The 17,715-nt window shown below is 41.3% G+C and overlaps 1 protein-coding gene across 1 annotated transcript in view; it reads left to right on the top strand.

The window, feature by feature from the left end:
* The window catches only part of ELP4 (elongator acetyltransferase complex subunit 4), a 1,288,954-nt gene that overhangs the window by 828,517 nt on the left and 442,722 nt on the right, over positions 1-17,715 (top strand). The window contains exons 8-9 of the mRNA XM_085648284.1: positions 1,000-1,108; positions 3,910-4,016. Coding sequence (XP_085504410.1) covers positions 1,000-1,108; positions 3,910-4,016 — 216 coding nt within the window. The remainder of the gene's footprint in view (positions 1-999; positions 1,109-3,909; positions 4,017-17,715) is intronic.

The raw sequence follows: 17,715 nt of genomic DNA, 5'->3' as shown, positions 1-17,715 counted from the left end.
GTCAGTGCAAAACTACCACAGTCCCCTGAGATCCCCCTCATCTGAAAGTACGTAGTGCCTCAGATTTGAGGCAACTGGCAAGGACGGTCAACACTTTGCTCTGTTGTGGGAAAGATGTTTTCTTTGTAATTCGCAAAAAGGACTGAGGTGATTTAATTTCAAACCGGGTTGGAAATATGTTTTTAGAACATTGACCAGATATTTTTGGAGAAGCATAACCAAAGTTTTTTTTTTTTTACAATTTTTCTTTTTACACTTCTAGGCACTTGGTACCTTGTTTTGGTTTTAAATGTATAAAGCTGTACATCGTTAATGTAAATGTAATTTGTTTAGTAGTCTGAATTCTTTGAGATGTGTCTCAATATTTTTTTTTAACTTGCTTCGAAATGTATTTGTTTGGCATCAGAGGGTATTTTGAGTAACCCTACCATAAAAATAATCCAAACTGAAATAGCCAACCTTTATAAGTTATTAGTGCCCCTACAATATCTTCAATGAATAATAAGATGTACATCGCATTGCCTTTTACTTTAATCCTCCTCTTGCAGAGACTCGGAAGTGCCTCAGATAAACCAGTTGTCAATACTATAGAAACAATAAGGCCATCTCAAGTCAATCCCAATCTCCTCTCTAGAGCACCAGCAGCAAGATTCCAGCTTCTCCTCTTGGTGTTCTTCCAGCTCTTTACCCTGGTTAAGTCTTTCCTCCTGCAGGGCCAAACTCCCTGCCATTTATGGTTCACTGGGAACGAAGGCGGATAGTGATCGAAGCGTGCCGCTTGCCTACCGCCAAGCACTGCATTTAGCCTGAAGCCGCTGCCTTGCTATCACACAGTCAACAGAAATTGCTTCATAATTCTTTGAAGGAATATTACAATTATTACTAGGTGTTGATGACCTGCTATGTTTTATTTGCTGTAGAGCGAATAGTGATTTCACTTGGAAAATGAATTGCCTTTTTCATCGCTCAAGATGTGTTTTTTATTCCCATGTCTTACAGAATAAAGCAATTATGGCACGTGCAAGAAACTTGTCAGATTCTGTGGTCGGTCTTGAATCATTTATTGGCTCTGAGAGGGAAACCAGTCCATTATACAAGGATTACCATGGTAAGTTCATCCTCAGAAATGCAAAAAGTCTGTCCCGCGCGCTCCATGGCCACTTAGCAGCTTGCTCGTCGATTGGGGGATGTGTCCAAAGTGTAGCATTAGACTTTCCTTTATAATATACTTCTTAAATGTTTTCCCTTGCTAGCCATTATTGGGCCAAGCGATATTTCCCAGCAAAATGCATTAGGGCTGCAAGAAAAACAAGGCAACTCCTTGCATGTTGTCAGGCCCTATTACCAAGGCAGGGTTCAGTCAGATGTACATCTCAACAGGCAGACTTCAGGGAATTCTCATGCAGTGGAGGCTTGGCCATCAGCTGACCGGAGAGCCGAATCTGTCATGAAATCAATTATGTTAAACTTCCAGGTTTGAAATTGAAAAAAATACACATTTATATCACACATCTGCTATACAGACCACCACACAATTAGTCTGAATTCTAATATACCCCTTGCTAGTGAAGGGAGGCTAATGTTACCGTGCATCCTTTGTGTGACACATATGCAGTTGGGTAATGTGTTTGGCCCTTTTTTTTTTTTATCATTGCACTGTTGTGATTTTGCATGGAAGGTCTGTGAAGGTTCGTGATAAACAATATTTTCAACCCTAGAAAATATGTGGAGTCAGTACCCATAAATGGCATATAGCTGTAGGTAATTCAAAGTGGTGTTTCCATGTGTGAACAGTAAAGTACCTATTAACGTGGACCTAAAGTAGTTTCAGTGCACCTTGGTTGAAAAGCGAATCATTGCATTATCCATGTCACTAAATTGGAACATGACAGCAATTGTTCAAATAAGAAAAAAAACTCTGGCAATTCGGATGCTGGACTTTTTTTCCCATTCCACAAAGTTCCAAACGTTTCTGGAAATTATCAGTAGCTGTGATAGTAATAGTGCACTCGCTGATCATATTCACTCAGGTCTCAGGCTGGCGTTAGATGCTCAACAGGGATGTGGAAATAGCTTGTAGCAGCATTGGTACTGCTGGTTGTGCCTTACATTTAATGACTGCCTTCCAAGTATATCCAAGTTAGCAGCCAACATCAGTTTCCACCAATCTGCCCTTTTCCACCATGTGTTATTGCAATGTAACTGCTAAGTAAGGGATGTAAAATGCTGTCTTTTTTTAAATATTTTTGGGTCAGTATAGGATAGTTCGCAAGAGAAGGTGGCAAAATAAGCAGATGCCTGCTGCAGTTCATGGTTGTGCTTTCAACATTTCCCAAATGGCATTTACACATAAGATGCACTTACTTTCAGCTCCAATTTACATTTAAAGATCAAAGGCACAGAGCAAACAGTAGAGAAAATCATTGGCAAAATTGATTTTCTAAATGATTTTCGCACAAACCTCTATTAGCACGATCTGTTTGAACACTGATTAAAGAGAATAATAGACCGGGCGCCAAAAGGAACAGGACATCTTATTCATGTTGTGCGTCTTGTAGCGCCAGACTAGATCTTTTCAATTAATCCTGAAGGTGCTGATTTTAAGCAATGCCTTAGTGGAGCACTAAATGAGCATTTCTATTAACAGTCATTTATACTGAATAATTGCTTTGTTGCCCAAACATTTGTTGTCAATTATTAATTCTGAATATAGCCTATCATGTACATTTCTTTAAAAAGAGAGGTAATTGGAGGAACATATATATGACGCAATGGCAACATTAATAAGGAAGTGGTGAATGGTGTACTTTGGATAGAGTAGTGAGTACCTCCTGCTTTCCAGGGCATACTGTACCATCGGTTGCACTTACTATTATTTTTCAATTCGAGGTACATTAGGTTTAATGATCATTGAAAGGAAAAATGTATATTTATATTTCCTGAAACAGTCTCTCTTATTTTGACAATAATGCAAAAAATATAAAATTCCTTTGGAGGTGATCCACAGCCTGCGCGGTATTACAGTGTTTTTTTTCGGAACTATTGTATTCTGTGTTTTTTGTGTGCTCTCCTCTGTTTCTATCCCGGAACCATTAGATTTGTCAGTGTCTAGCAGAGACCAGAGACATGGAAGTATTGTATCTGAATTCCTGGTTTCAATCCATGTGTAATGACCTCTCGGTTGCTCTGAGACTATATTGGGCTGCACAAAAACCATCCAGCAGCCTTGTCAGAAGGAATCAGCGTGAATGTCTACCGACAGGATGCCCCATTGGCAAGCCTACCTATGCCTCCTATATTAATACCAACAGAAGCGGCATTATTTTAGAGCTCCGAATTGCAGTAGATTTGTGGCGGCGAGGAAGGGGTTTAGTTTATTATCTCGTGAAAATGTTTTAAAAACAGAAATGTCTCACATCAGTCGAAGTCGTTAACCAAGGGCAACATGGCCGATTTTTCATTAGAGCTTCAGTGGTTCCCAGTAACCCATGAGCTTGTTTTGCTGTCTGCTTACTGGTGCATTTAATAAAATGAGTATCACTTGGCGGTGCCGTGGGCAAGCGTTCAAGGTGATAGCCATGCTTGCTTACAGTAAATACACTGGAAATCGCCCACAAACCGGCTGCAGTTTTGACAAGTATCAAGATCCTCTTTTACATGAGTACTTCAGTAGGAAAGTGCAATTAGTTTTCAACGCACAAGGATTCCTGTTTATCTCATTCTGCCTGATTACTTGAGCATAATCACACCGCTTGCTTCAGTGCTCCTGGTGGCAAGCTCCACTTTAAAAAGGGGGAGGACGAGTGTGTGCAAATATTCAGAATTCTGCCGCAGGGTCCTATTGTGTGTATCCCCATAACAAGTGTTTACTTAATTTTAATTCAATTTGCATTCCTTCCCTCTGACAAGGTTTGTTTCACGTGCGCCAGCTTCCACGTCTTAACAGTTTGACTCAAGATATTTCAGGAGTAACGGACCTCGCTTTTAAATTGAAGAGAAAGCTATTCACCATAGAGGTAAGGGCAAAATGATCAATGTTCACATGGAAATGCACAAAAAATGAATGAAGTCAATCCTTGTTTTGTGTTGGTGTTCCCCTGGTATTGGTAGTTGTGTTTTATCTGATATTGCTAACTTCATCCTTCTTTTGTGCCTATGTTTTCAGCATTTTTTTGCTGCTGATTCTGAAAGTATAGAGACGTGTCCAGCATGATGAAAGTGAGACAATGCTGTAAGCAAGCTGTTGGTTGGTTCGTTCAAAGCAGGACAGAAAAAGGAGCATTAAAGCACCTAGAAACAGTATGTGGTATAGCTGTTTCAACTTGCAAGTGGCAGGTGATAGTTGGTGTATTACCGCAGCATACCTTTACACGGGTATGGTATTAAAAATAATCACTAATCACATTGCAAACTGAATGTTCTGTTGAGCTTGAACACTAGGTGCTTACATTAGCCTGATTAGAGGTATTTATTTTGTAAATAGTTTAACAATGAAGTTGTATTTTTGAAGGTGCACAGCTCACTAATATATTGCATTAGCTGAGTTTAAATGATATGCTCCCCCAACACATTTGTTGCCAGCATTGAGCGGGCAACGGTGCTAAATCTTAGAATCAGCCAGTGATTCTTTTCTTTTAGTGTGGCTTCTGTCTTTTTACCTTTGACAGCAAGAGGTGCAGGCTGGTTTGTGACTTCATCTAGAGAATGAATGCCCCACAGAAAGTAAAACAAGAACCATGTGCTTTACTTCAACTTGAAATGTGTCATAGATACAAAGGAGAGAGGAAGATAGTGACTGCCAAACCTTACCTTTTTTAAATTGGAAAAAAGGGTCAGAGGGTGAATTGAAAACTAATAAAATGACCAGATGATTATGTAATCGTGTGGGGCCATCATTAGGACCTACTGGATGCTTCGGATCATTGTATTTATTTTTGGGCCTGTTTCACAAAAAAGGTGCTAATTCACACCGGCATCAGCCTATGACCTGCAGAGATTTCGGACTTAATAAAACCAACTTGTTTGCATCAGGGAAAAGTAATGTTGTCGTTTGTCTGAACTACACCTGCTTGACTTGCTTTACCCAACCTGCGTGGTTTGCTTCATTGCAAAAAAACTCTAGTCTCAGGCGTGGCGTTAAAGCTACTGTGAGATTTTTTAAAAAAAATTCTTTCCAATGGAAAACAATGTTCCTTCGAAGGACATCTCGACCACAGACCCCTCTAAAATGTGGAGGCTGTTTGTGGTTTCCCCCCATACAAACTGCACCTTTTACAATCTTTTGGTTTCGAACTACAGTTAAATGTGTGAAAGAACACTCTCCGGGTCATGGCTCTGTGGGTGCTTCGTCATTTGCATTGTCCACTCCTCTAGGAACACCCACTTCTCCACCCTCATTGTAACCACTGCATAAACATCTGCATAATTTGTGGATTTTCTACAGATGTGACACATACACCTAGAAATCTGCAAATGGTGGCTTTTAAAATCTGGATCTAGATTTTATGCGAGCCCCCCTTTCCATGAGCAGGGAAACAGTTTGTGCCTTTGAGTGTTACACGAATTATTTCTAAGGTTCACCGGCATCTTATTTTTAACTGTAATTCTTTTCTTTCTCTTTAATGCCCTCTAAAAGCCCAACCCCCTTCCCCCCACCCCTGTTAATGAACTTTCTCGAGATTCTGGCGTTTGCGATCTGTGAGAAGAAGCAGGCAGGACCCGTAAAAGATTTTTGCTTTGATTAAACCCCACAAACACTTATTATGCGTGGCGTGCGGACTAATATATTCTCAGTCTTTACCTGGAGAATTTTGTATTTTGTGGCCTAACTGCTTGCAATCTGAACAGCCAAAGCACTTGTTTTTTTTTTGTTTATCTTTTTCCCTAAACAGAGACCTATCACAGCCGAGCATGCTTGGCGAGCCACTTTGCTGAAATCTCTTTCATGTGAAAGTCGCTTAAGCAGGCTACTTGCCTTAACTGCTGGAAGCCACTAAAAAGGTAAATTGCCACCAATAAATTAGCATATTTCTTACATCATCTCCAAACGATGGTCAATCTGGCTTGGCACGGCTTTGGTGTTTGGGTCGTCACCCTGAAGTGACCACCGTGGCCCCTCGGTGACCCCGTGCCCTCTTTAGCTACCCACTTGATAAGGTAACTTATGGCGCCTCTTTCTTCCCGCCACTGCTGCAAGTAACACTCCCCATAAATCATTCAACGGGTCCCATTAGGTGACAAATTTAGATACCCTCCTCCCAATTAAAGGCCATCAGTGTCTTTAATTATGTCATTCTTTTGAGACGAGTTAATAGTTAATTAGACAACTGCGTCCTCACTCAGACTCGCTACAGAGAAGGCCCTGGGCGCGTCTAACATTAGTTTGGACGGAGGGGCGTCTCTTCCCTGTGTTAGTGTGATACTAAATTGAAAAGTGTATGCTGCAAGTTGCAACGCATCTATTGTATGTTACATTAAGGCACTTACTGACTGTAAACTGACTCTAATTAATTCTCATTTTTAGAATAAGGGTGGTAAAGTGAGGTGAGCTTTTCACAGGAATGTCCTTTTCCTAACTTTTGCTCTTCCTATGTTTAATAGCAGCTGTAGGGCTTTTCATAAAATCTTCGAAGCTAAGCAGGGACAGGAAAGTGCACACCTTATGCGTAATTCAATGGTGAAATAACATAATGCTGGTAAAATGGTGGAGGAATGATGCCAGGAGAGGATCTTGGGAAGGCCCTTTTTTTGACTTTATACGTGGGTGGATTTATCTATTTTTTTTACATGCTTTAACATTGACATATTTCGCATCCTTATCGCCATTTCAGCTGCTTTTATGACAACAACACAATCTGTTTTATAGTTATTAGCTAGAACATATAACAATGCAGCCCAAGTGACCACAACTAGTTTTCGCTATAGGTGTTGGGAACTGGTAGGGACAGTACCATAAGGGCTACTACTCCACTGCCCAGCACTCCTAAACCTTGTGGTATGCCATTGTGCAGTGTCGCAGTGATGCCCCTGCGGCTACCGTGATACGTGCCAGGGTCGGTCTTGGCTATAGGGCAGTCGGGCAGTACCCAATGGGCTGGTCTGACAGATCAGTGTGGGCCAGTATTGCTTTTAACAGTTAGTCGTCCTGTTTTATGGCCTGGAGGGCCGGTTTTTACTGTTAATTTCCCTAATTTTCCGACAAACATTGTCTCTAGCAAGCTCAAATGCACGCAGTCTCCCACAAAATACCCATACAGCATGTCTCTAGAATCTCAAAACTGGACTAATTTACAAATGTGGGCCACTTTTCTAGCCATCTGGTCTGCTAATTGGAACCTCTGTTATTTTGGTTTCCCGGGCCTATTTTTTTTTTGTCCCAGTCTAACTCAGAAGCGTTCTCGTCTGTCCTGGTGGAAGTCCAGCACCCACTTGAAACAGTGAAATTAAAGTTGCATAGATCCCATACTGGCAGGGTCTCACAGTGTTCAGTATCACTGAGAAACAAGTGCTTGTGCTACTACAAGATGGCCCGCTGCTGGTAACACGTTTACTCAGTTTCTTGCTTCTTTCCTTGCTGTGAGGAGTGTAAGCGGTGTTTTGCTCCAGGACAGTGGCCATGCTTCTGAGGCATTTAGGCAGTCCACATGGCTGCTGATTAGCTACTGCTGCAGAAATCACCCATTTAGTGTTTCAGATTTAAGGGCCTTATCGTTTTGTACCAATATTTTACTAATCTGCTTCGTTATGTTAACTTATTTAGTACACATTTGCAATATGTCTTTTAAGTGTGGATAGTATTGTGTTTCATTCCAGAACATGGTCTTTTCCTTGTATTTTTAACGGACTGTTGTACATTTTGTAGAAGAGTAGCAGCGTGTTTTTGAACTTTCTGTTTTGAATCTGGGCATCGTGGTTATTTTACAGGGGCTCATTGACCTTTCAACACGTCTCTTAACATCATAGGTTGTTCAGTAATGTTTTTTTGCCACAATTCATAAATCAAGATCAACAGCACACTCTAAGCAATAAATCACAAAGCCAAAATGTTGGCAAAATATATAAATGTGTTCCAAAGAAATGTCTTGAACATAATGTGAAAGTGAATACAACATCATCTTGCCTGTTTTCGCTCTACTCTTTTTCAATTTAATTGTTTTCATTTTTTGACCACCACCTTAATTCCTGTAATGGTATCACAGCATTCTATGCCACAAAGGCTCTAAATGTTGAATTAATTGCTACACAAATAGTGTTGCCCTACTGTACCATTGCTTTAATTTTTAAGTCTAACGTGCACCAAAATTTCTATCTCCCATTCCTTTTTAAAGCGTTTAGGAATGAATGAGTGTAACCTTTGATTTCTCTCAACACGAGAATCAAACTTGGTCTATCTGCTACTGGCTGACCGATATAAAAAACAGCTTCTCTGCTCTTTACTGTATGTTTGGCAAACAACAGGGTTATACCCAATTGACCCTCTATATACCTGGGTATGGAACAATTATATGCAAACAAACGTGGTACAAAGGAATAGATAGGAGAATTACTTTTGCATAGAGCACACTTAGTTACTCTATCTCTAGTTTATTAATCTAGAAGGATTTTATCAAAACATTTAAACATTTCTGCACCAAAAATGACATCGGATCAAGAAGGGAGCAACAACTCAAAAAGTACAGATATACACATAAATTATACATATACAAATTACTAACATACAGAAAAAAACAAACACCTTATACATACAAGTTAACCCCTAGAAAAGAACAAATGATTTCTACTAGTGTCCTCCAAATCATTATATAGACCTTTCTTGAGGAGGAGTCACAGAAATTAAGCATAGTTTGGAAACTCATTGTCAAGTGCGCTGAGAAGGCCCGACAATAACTGATTGAGTCGCAGCGTACTTTCAGGACTACCTCCCAGTGGTCCGTCCTAAAATTATTTGGAGGACACTAGTAGAAATCATTTGTTCTTTACTGTATGTTGTCACCTCTCTGCCTGCTCAGGTTGTGTCTTTATTCTGCTCTTGGGAACTTCAGTTTCTAACTAGGCCTGGCAGGTCTCGGTTTTTACTTGGACCTGAAGGGTCTACCACATTGCTCAATGCGCTAGAATATAAAATGTACCCAAGGATGTTCAACCCATTGTATTTGGTCATGTTATATTTTCTTGACTCTTCTATCAGTCACACTAGTTTGCAATAACACTCACGTTTTAAAGCGATCATCCTCTGGAATCTTAGTGGATTCGTTTTGGGGCTTCCTACCTTCCACTCATGGCACACCTGTAACACCTGTAATAGGAAACCTCCCCCTGAGAGGAAGGCTCAAAGGTTTTTCACTTTCTTCCTGAGAGAATTAATGAACTGCCTTACTGCCCTGAGACACCCCCGAGGGTTGTCAACCCACAATGCCTTGCCCAAAGTAAAATGTGAAGAGTTGGAAAGAAGTGAGACAGCCTTTTGAATTTTTGCAGTAGTGTGGTCTTATGTATTTTGGACTCTGTTCAAATGAGCGGACACTTCATTTGGATGGCCTCTATAAAAACTGCTCTTGCACTGCCGGTGGAGGAAACCGTAGCATTAACTGGCATTACATGGTGGGCTGGCAGCAAACTTCCTCTAAGTATTCTGAGTTGCTAATAGCTTCCTCAATGACATTTTCTAATTTTAAGCTCTATAGTTGATTGGGAATCATTGAGAATTTCAAGCTTCCTCCAAGCCCCCATGAAGTCAAGCCACAAGCATCCATTCCAGATAATAGTACTTGAATTCAGACCAGGGTTGCACTCTTCGTTGAATTCAGTTTAAGATTGCCATTAATAATCTAATTTCATTTTACTGCCGTTTGAAAAGCACTACATCTTTAGTGGATTCTCCCAGTTTTGGTTACTGTTTAAGTAGGGTCTCTGCGTCATTCACAAACTTTATTACACAAAAGAGATGCTCATAAGTAAGTATATCTGGATGCCGTAAGTAAGTATATAACGGAAGAAGGTGTATTAACAAGGCCTGAAGACCCAACCATATCTGGGACTGAATGTTGCTTCAAGTTGGAGACTTGTCACAGCTTGTCCTCTGTCCAACAAAAAAGAAGACACCCATTTCTGAGTTATGCTTTGAATGTCACTTGCAGCTTAGACATTTTAGACAAATATGGTGTTTAATTGTATTAAATATAGCTGAATAGTGCCAGTGTTTCAGGACAGCGAACGCAGCTACTATTAGCCTCCTGCTAAACTCATCCAGAGTTGAGGTAACTCCAGTAACCTTTGTCAGATTAGCCTCCAGAGCGCCTTCAAAGCATCGAAAATAGTCTTAGTGTCTTCATAGACGTGACGACGTAAATGTCTATTGAAAGGTATTAACAAGCCAGTTACCCTGGGAAATGAGTCCATTATTGTCTGGGTCACACTTGTTTGTGTTTAAAGGTGAGGTACAGCTCCAAAGAACGATGGTGTGCATATAATATGTCTCGTATATGATAACAGCTCGGAACTCCTTCCGTTGGTTTCTATTTTTATTTGTGCAATTTAATATAGCGTGGACATTGCCCGAAGGCATCAGATCGCTTTTCACAACAGTAGCATGATACAAGGGTACAGCAAGTTACAGTTACAATAATTACGTTCACACATATTGCATCGGTAGCTGCAACCAGGACAAAAGCAACCGTTGGACAGGGCCGTACACTGTTCAAGCATTGATTAAGATGGCTGACGAGGTGCAGATGGAGAGCCAGAGCAGCAACTGCACATGAGCAAAGACTTTCATTGTTCTGGGGAAAGTGGCTAAAGAAAGAAAGACTCTCTGGACGCCTGATAGGATGGCAAGTCTCCAACCGATACCCATATGAGTCTGCAATAACATATTAGCAGGAGGTGTCCATATTGTTACAGGGCAGGATTTCAGCTGCTGTCCTCATCAGAGATAGAGAGAGTTGACCCAATTTATCCACATGCTGAATCTGAATCGAAACAGTAGTGATTCGATAGATTCGGATTGTGAAAAACGTTTTAGCTTTAATATCAATGCTTCAGGAGCTTTTAAGGTGATCTTCCCGCAAGGGCTTGAGCTTTGCCTCCATTGTATCTGCAGTTTTTTATTTAACAGTCCCGCTCGTAAAAAATGAGACAAGGGCAAGTAACTGGGGGTCTAATGTAAAATTAGTTTGTTGGGATAGACACTATTCTACGTAGAGATTTGTTTCTCACCCGAGTGTGACATTTGGGGATGAGAGCTTTGCATGTGACTGTTTTATATGGAAAACAGCCATAGAAGATATTGACTAAGTTAGAAATATTTTGGTAGGGAATGACCAGAATTGAGATTTGTGGCTAAACTTTCATATATAGGGATGAGTTGGCCGATGATTTCAATACTATTAGGCGGAAATTCTCTTGTGAGATTCATTTAGCAGGTTTTGTCAGCCAACACATTATTAGAGGTGTACTCCGTATCATTTTCACCATAGCAACTACATTAATAAACTCAGTTAATTCTTGTGTCATTTGCCCATCTAAAATTCACAAAGAGTTTTATTCACAAGATACTCAGAGATATACACAGTCAATAGCTTTATCCTATTTTCAATTATAACTGAATTTCAATCAAATCAAGCACAAATGCTTCATGTCTAAAATAAGTAGTCCTAGTCCAATTTTCTGGGGACAGTTATTAATTGATATTCCTACATGATCAAATCATTGCCTCTACCAAAGTGGGAGTTAAGGATGTATACCGGACAATATTGCTCTCGATCTCCAATGCTCCAACCAGGTATCCGAGCCTTGGATCGCATTGGGAGGGAGTCATCTGTCTCATTGTTGAATACAAATGGCGTGCAGCTAAGATGGCCTCTCAAGAGCTGGAAACCTCAACTAAAGTGTGCCTGATCCCATTTAAAAATAATTTCTCAAAGTATATTGCTCACCAGACTGGCTTTGTATGATCAGTAAGAGGATAACTTCTTCTGTGTACTTTAGGGATGTATTGTAACACAACGCTACTGGGTAGAGATTGCACATACATAATCCACTGTGGTGGGCCAGTAGCTTGAGCTGTCTCCTGAACTTCCATCACTAGGTATTGTGGAGGAAGAGGGGTACCTGATAGGGCAGTTCTCTCTTTATATCCTAGGAGTTTTACTTGTAAAAGGAGGTATTGCCAAATATTGGTGGTGATGAATGCCATGCCCCTCCTGGAATTATGATGAAGAATGGATAGATTCTCTCTGTTCGAGGATGAGGAGATGCCAAGGTAAAAAAAATTAGATCCCAGGCAGGACCATTTTCAGATCATTGTACGATTGGTCCTAGGGAACTGATTTAGGTCAAATAACTTCAGCAGCATATGTTCATAATGAATTCATCATGCATTATCTGGCATCACTTGTTTAATATATATTCTCTTCTTGAATAACATTGTGTGAGCATTGTTCTCCCCATAAAGATGCTTATAAGATGTTTTTGTGTAAAAAAAAAAAACAGTTTTTGTTACATAAATATGAATTTATGTTTGTGTATAAAGTTCAAGCCTAGCTGAAATCAGTTGAGCTCTGTGCAAAAGAACATTACATGACTGCTACGGCCTGCATAGCCATCTTTTTTTGCTAATTTTCAAATTCTCTGGTGGTACCTTAGAGTAGAAAACTAACATTTATCATATTCACTTTTTGGAGCTCTTCAGGGCCTGCATTATGAAAAGGGCGCATAGTCCCTGTTTGAGCAACGGCACCTTAAAACAGGTGTGCCAGGTGCAAACAAGAACAGTGCACCCTATTACAGTGAATTTGCTGTCCCATGGGCAGCCACAAACCCATGCAGCCCTTGGGCCAGAACATTCAGCGAAATACGGAGCATCAGCATTGAAGCCACTCCATGTTTCACTGTGCAGGTGTCAGGCGGCATGCCACCTGCACTTTAAAGAGGGGAGAGAGACCCCCCTGCATATGGGTGCAGTAAGTGACCGCACCTGACTGTGATGTATCCATGGGACCACATTTTCCTCCTCAAGGTATCTGGCTTCAGTAGGCTTACTGACAGTGTGCCACCTTTTTGTGGCACCTAGTGGCCTGTTTACGCCAGTACCTGAATCTATATAACAGAGCGGGTGCAGAGATCAAGAGATTCCTTCATTTGCTTGAGCCCACACCCAGTGTAAACGAGGGCATGCCCTCTTATACAAGCCCTAGTGCTATATGTGAACCAGCTCCATCAGTATTACAAGAGGAGCTACACAAGCATCTGCGGCCCTTTCTGTAATACCAAAGTGCCCTGGGGGGACATAAAGCAGGCGCACACACCTGTTGCACCCCTAGGGCACTTAACGGAATATGGCCACAGGAATGCATGGAGTCCAGTGGCGTTCTGAAGTGTAGGTGTTTGCGAAAATGTTTCCTGAAATAATAGTGCAAGTTCAGGTTGGATACATGAAACTTGGAGATGTACTCGGTTGGGTGCCAGAATACAGGGGTCAGTGGGATAAATGGTGAATCAGCAAGAGTTATTTTGTTCCATTTCAAGATGGCTACAGACATTCGGGCATAACCACAAAATGATTATATTCTATTGCAGATTGTGTTCTTTCTTTTTGTAGCAAGGGTATAAAGTTAATGCAGACAACTCAGTGAATGTGTCAGAAAGATTCTAGTTAGGTTTCAGGGCTGTGTGAATTCTCCAAGTTAATCCCATATTGTCTTTACTCCTTTTATGAGGCAAGCACGCACGAAATGATGTAATTACCTTTAACAATTGTAAAACCACCCTTAACCTCTATGGATTTCCACCTGTTTCTGCTCCATATGCATTACAGTAAGGAATAAACTTTTTGAAAATCAATGTTGGCCCTCACTGGGTACCCATGCAACCACGGACATATTGTATCCTTGTTCGTTTACATCATTGAGTTGCGGCTTCAGTCTGTGTTGCACACTCAGCTGTGGGATCAATGTCTGTTTTACAGAAAATATGAACCAATGACAATCCAATCCATACATTTAACCTAAAATGCACTGTAGGCCGATAGAAACGCATTTCTTTCTTGTTCCTTGGACTTCATCTAGCATTGTGCTGCTTCAATCTTTTTCGCGCTACCATCAGTGGTGGCTGTAGTATATATAGCCTTTGAACCCAGATCTATATTGGGATATGTAGCCTCTTATGTGCAGCTCATTTAAACATTTCTGACCCTTAATATTCCACTCAAACTTGCACCGCTTTAGTCATTGACCTAGTCTTTCAGCAAAATAAACTATGAACCATTAAATAAGAATTTCGAATCAGCGAATCTCAGTCTGAAGCCAGAGGGGTTAGCAGTCTCCTTACAACATGCATTTTAGTAGCCTCTCAACTCCTTTCCATTGATGGAGGAGTATTGAAGGTGCAGCAAAATGCTCTTAATGTCTGGGTTTGCCATAGCCGTGGATCTAAACATGATTCGGCAATAACCTATGAATTTGCGCCAGTGCTCAATGGAACTTTTCATTTTTCGGAGTTATAGTGTTTAACAATTGAAGAAAGCTTTGGTGGGTCCTCGTTTGAAAAATCCTTCACTGACTCCAACATCCTTAGTAATTATACACCTATAATCGCAACTAAAAGCACAGGCTAAGATCTTTGACTGCCTCGCGAATTACAAGTAATCTACCATCTTAGAATTTCAACTATTGTTTTGATCCTCTGTGTGCTTTTCGTCACCTCTTCGGCACTGATGGCTGTGGCACATGAGACCTATTTGTTTTTGGATTAAGGTGGCACAGATGTTCTAATATTATTGCACCTTCCTGTGACATTCGATTCTTTCTCCCACCTTATACTTTTGATAGACATTGTGTAGCTGGAGTGGGAGGCAGTTAGCAAATTGTTCTAACCTCAAGTACCTCATGTCTTAAAATATATCCTGTCTTTAAATATTACTAAGAGTATTCTCCCATTTTATCCAGAGCAGTTATCAATGAGGAAAGACCCTTAAAACTCCCTTTGTATCCGACGTGTAAACATTAAATTGTAGAACTGTGTATCTTGAGCTGAATCTACAAACACAAAGGCCTTGAGGTTTTCTATTCACATCTGTCATTTAAGATCCTGCACTGTGGAGATCTTGATTTAATTGTAGCACATCACAGACTGCTTCATTAGCAGCCCCCACCATTGCTTAACACAGCTGTCAAGGTGCAGTACTCCCAGCATAACATTTGTATTTTTTAACACACACATTCACCCATAGGCATCTTGGCACTGAATAACAGATGTTTGTTACCCAACTAAATGGTGCTCATTTTATCGACCTCAAATGGATGAACGGCTGAGTGGACCCGCCAGGATTTGTACCTGTGACCATGAGGTCGAACACAGGCCCCTGCAGTGGATGCATTAGTCCACTGAGCCACCAGACCGAACAATAGAGGCAATAATGGCAAGGGTAGTCAACATATGACCAATGCCAGCAAATGCAGATCTCTGGAGAATGCTGCCGGTAGCAAACTGTGAGAGGGTGGTACGGGATGAGGACAGAAACTCACCCTTTTCCGCTCCCATCGGTCCGGACACGATCGTGGGACGTGAAGAGTTAACCGCAACACCTCCCTCCTCTCTACAGGAACCCGAGGCGACTGACGGAGAGCCCAACGAATGGGTGAGGAGGAAAAAACCGGAAAAGGCAGGGCAACCGGTCTTAAGGGAGACGATGCCGAAAGAAGACTCGGACTGGAGGAGGAACCCGGAAAACACGGAGGTTGAATGGAAAGCGACAGGTCCACGGGTTGAGAAGGAGCCGCCTGAGGACCAGAAGATCGAGGAAACTGCAACGAGAACCGAAGACAGCGTGAAGGACGTGGAAAGCTGGTCCGAAGACTCGTGGACGCCCCCGGAGGACGCTGAAAATCCGCCGCAACTTAGGATCGTTGCGGCAGACGCGGTGAGTGGCACAGAAGGGAAGGGGGGGTGAAAAGGGGTTAACACTTTAATTTAGCCCCGAGCACAATACTTTCCTGTAATCCTGCATCACCTCACGTATGCGCCTGCGGCTTTTTATTTAGTTCGGTATCCACCTCCCAAAGATAGGAGAGGTACGAATCTCGTGTTGCTGTTTCCGCCAGGACCATGGTATTTCTGTATGCCAAACCCCAGCCCGTACATCCCTCATAATTTTCCTAATAGTTACCTGGCTTGTCTTGGTTTTAAACCTTGGCTGTGGGGGTTTTGACGACTGGAGTGAAAAGAGAATATATCCCGCAACCCCAGACCAACCCCAGGCTATGATTAGGAAAGCCTCATTTTTCTTTGTATCCTGTCATAGAAGCAGGGTTTCCCCTTTTTACCTGACCTGTATCCCTTTTCAACTATTTTCCACTTTGGGTGTGGTGACGGTAAAACCTATTGGACATATAGCAGTATGCTGACTGCCCTTTTCTTCTTTTGGAGAAACTCGGGACGGCAACATCCAGACCTTGATCCACGAAGATCCCAAGAGAAGAGGGAAATGATGCCAGGAGACTCACCAAGAATATAGTCTACTGACCATCCCTACCGCGGATAGCTGGAAGACCACCACTCCTACTGAACTTATTCCAATAAAATCTAATCATTCAACCACCACTCAGGCCTCCTAGTTTCCATTTCCGCCCATCCCTCCGACAGAAACATTGATGTGTCTTAATTTCACCCGTATCACCATGTGAAGCATGAAATTATCACAATTTCCATCGCTTCACAACACAACTTATTTACACATTATATGCCAATCTCCCAAGTTAGACAAGTCACCAATCCTACTAGCTAAACGTAAATCAGTTAGGAAAAACAACAAGAAGACCACTCTTACTGCCTAAACTATCTATATGCAAAACTAAATATTATCTAATAATCCAGCCAGAACATTATTGAAATACATCCTGTAGAGTACATGTACCACTCAGAAATCCTCCCCAGCTGACTCCTCATCTCTCTAAGCTGCAATAAATTCATGGATTGCTTCAAAAGCAAATTGACACTCAGAAGAGATTAAAATATCTCTGCCAGATGAACAAGAATGTGATCTTCTCTCAAAATTCACTGCCACCTGGTCCACCTCCTCATCTATATCCTTTGAGGATCAATAAAGCAATCACATTTCTGAAACTCCGAAACACCTTTCAAGACTTAGTCCCATTCCAAATTATCAAATTCAACTTTTACCGCTTTGAGAATATTTGGCATCTCTCAATCAACTCTTTCTTAATGCAAGGCTTCTTCTCCGCACCGTCAAAAATGGACAAATCAATCCTATCCTAAGAATGCTCAACCTGGACTCTTGCAACCCCTCGGTACAGGCTTAACACTAACCTACTGTGACTTGGTAAGGCTTGGTAAAACAATTGAACGATGTGCCTCCATTCAATTGACCAGATTTGTCAATGAAAACAATCTTCTTACTCCATTGCATGACTGTGTTGTGTCTGGAACAACCTCAACCAGACTGATACAGGACCTGGTGAACCTTGCTTCTCACAGCATATATTTTAAAAAACATAGTTTGGTCTTTCTGTGAATTAGTCTTCCATTACAAAGCTCATCAAAGCCAAAACGTGGCAGATTACCCCTATACAAATCATATCAAATAACTCTCACACTCTTTTTGACTGCACCTACACAATTTGTGGGTGAAAGATTCCAGCAGCTAGCCCTAAATATCATATTTATCAGTTAAGAGGTAAGTTCTAGTAGCCTCCTGAATGT

This window comes from Triturus cristatus, chromosome 3_2, assembly GCF_964204655.1.
Source record: "Triturus cristatus chromosome 3_2, aTriCri1.1, whole genome shotgun sequence".
NCBI classification, from domain to species: Eukaryota; Metazoa; Chordata; class Amphibia; order Caudata; family Salamandridae; genus Triturus; species Triturus cristatus.
The sequence above is the reverse complement of the archived record's forward strand: the minus strand, read 5'-3'. Positions and strand labels throughout refer to the sequence as shown.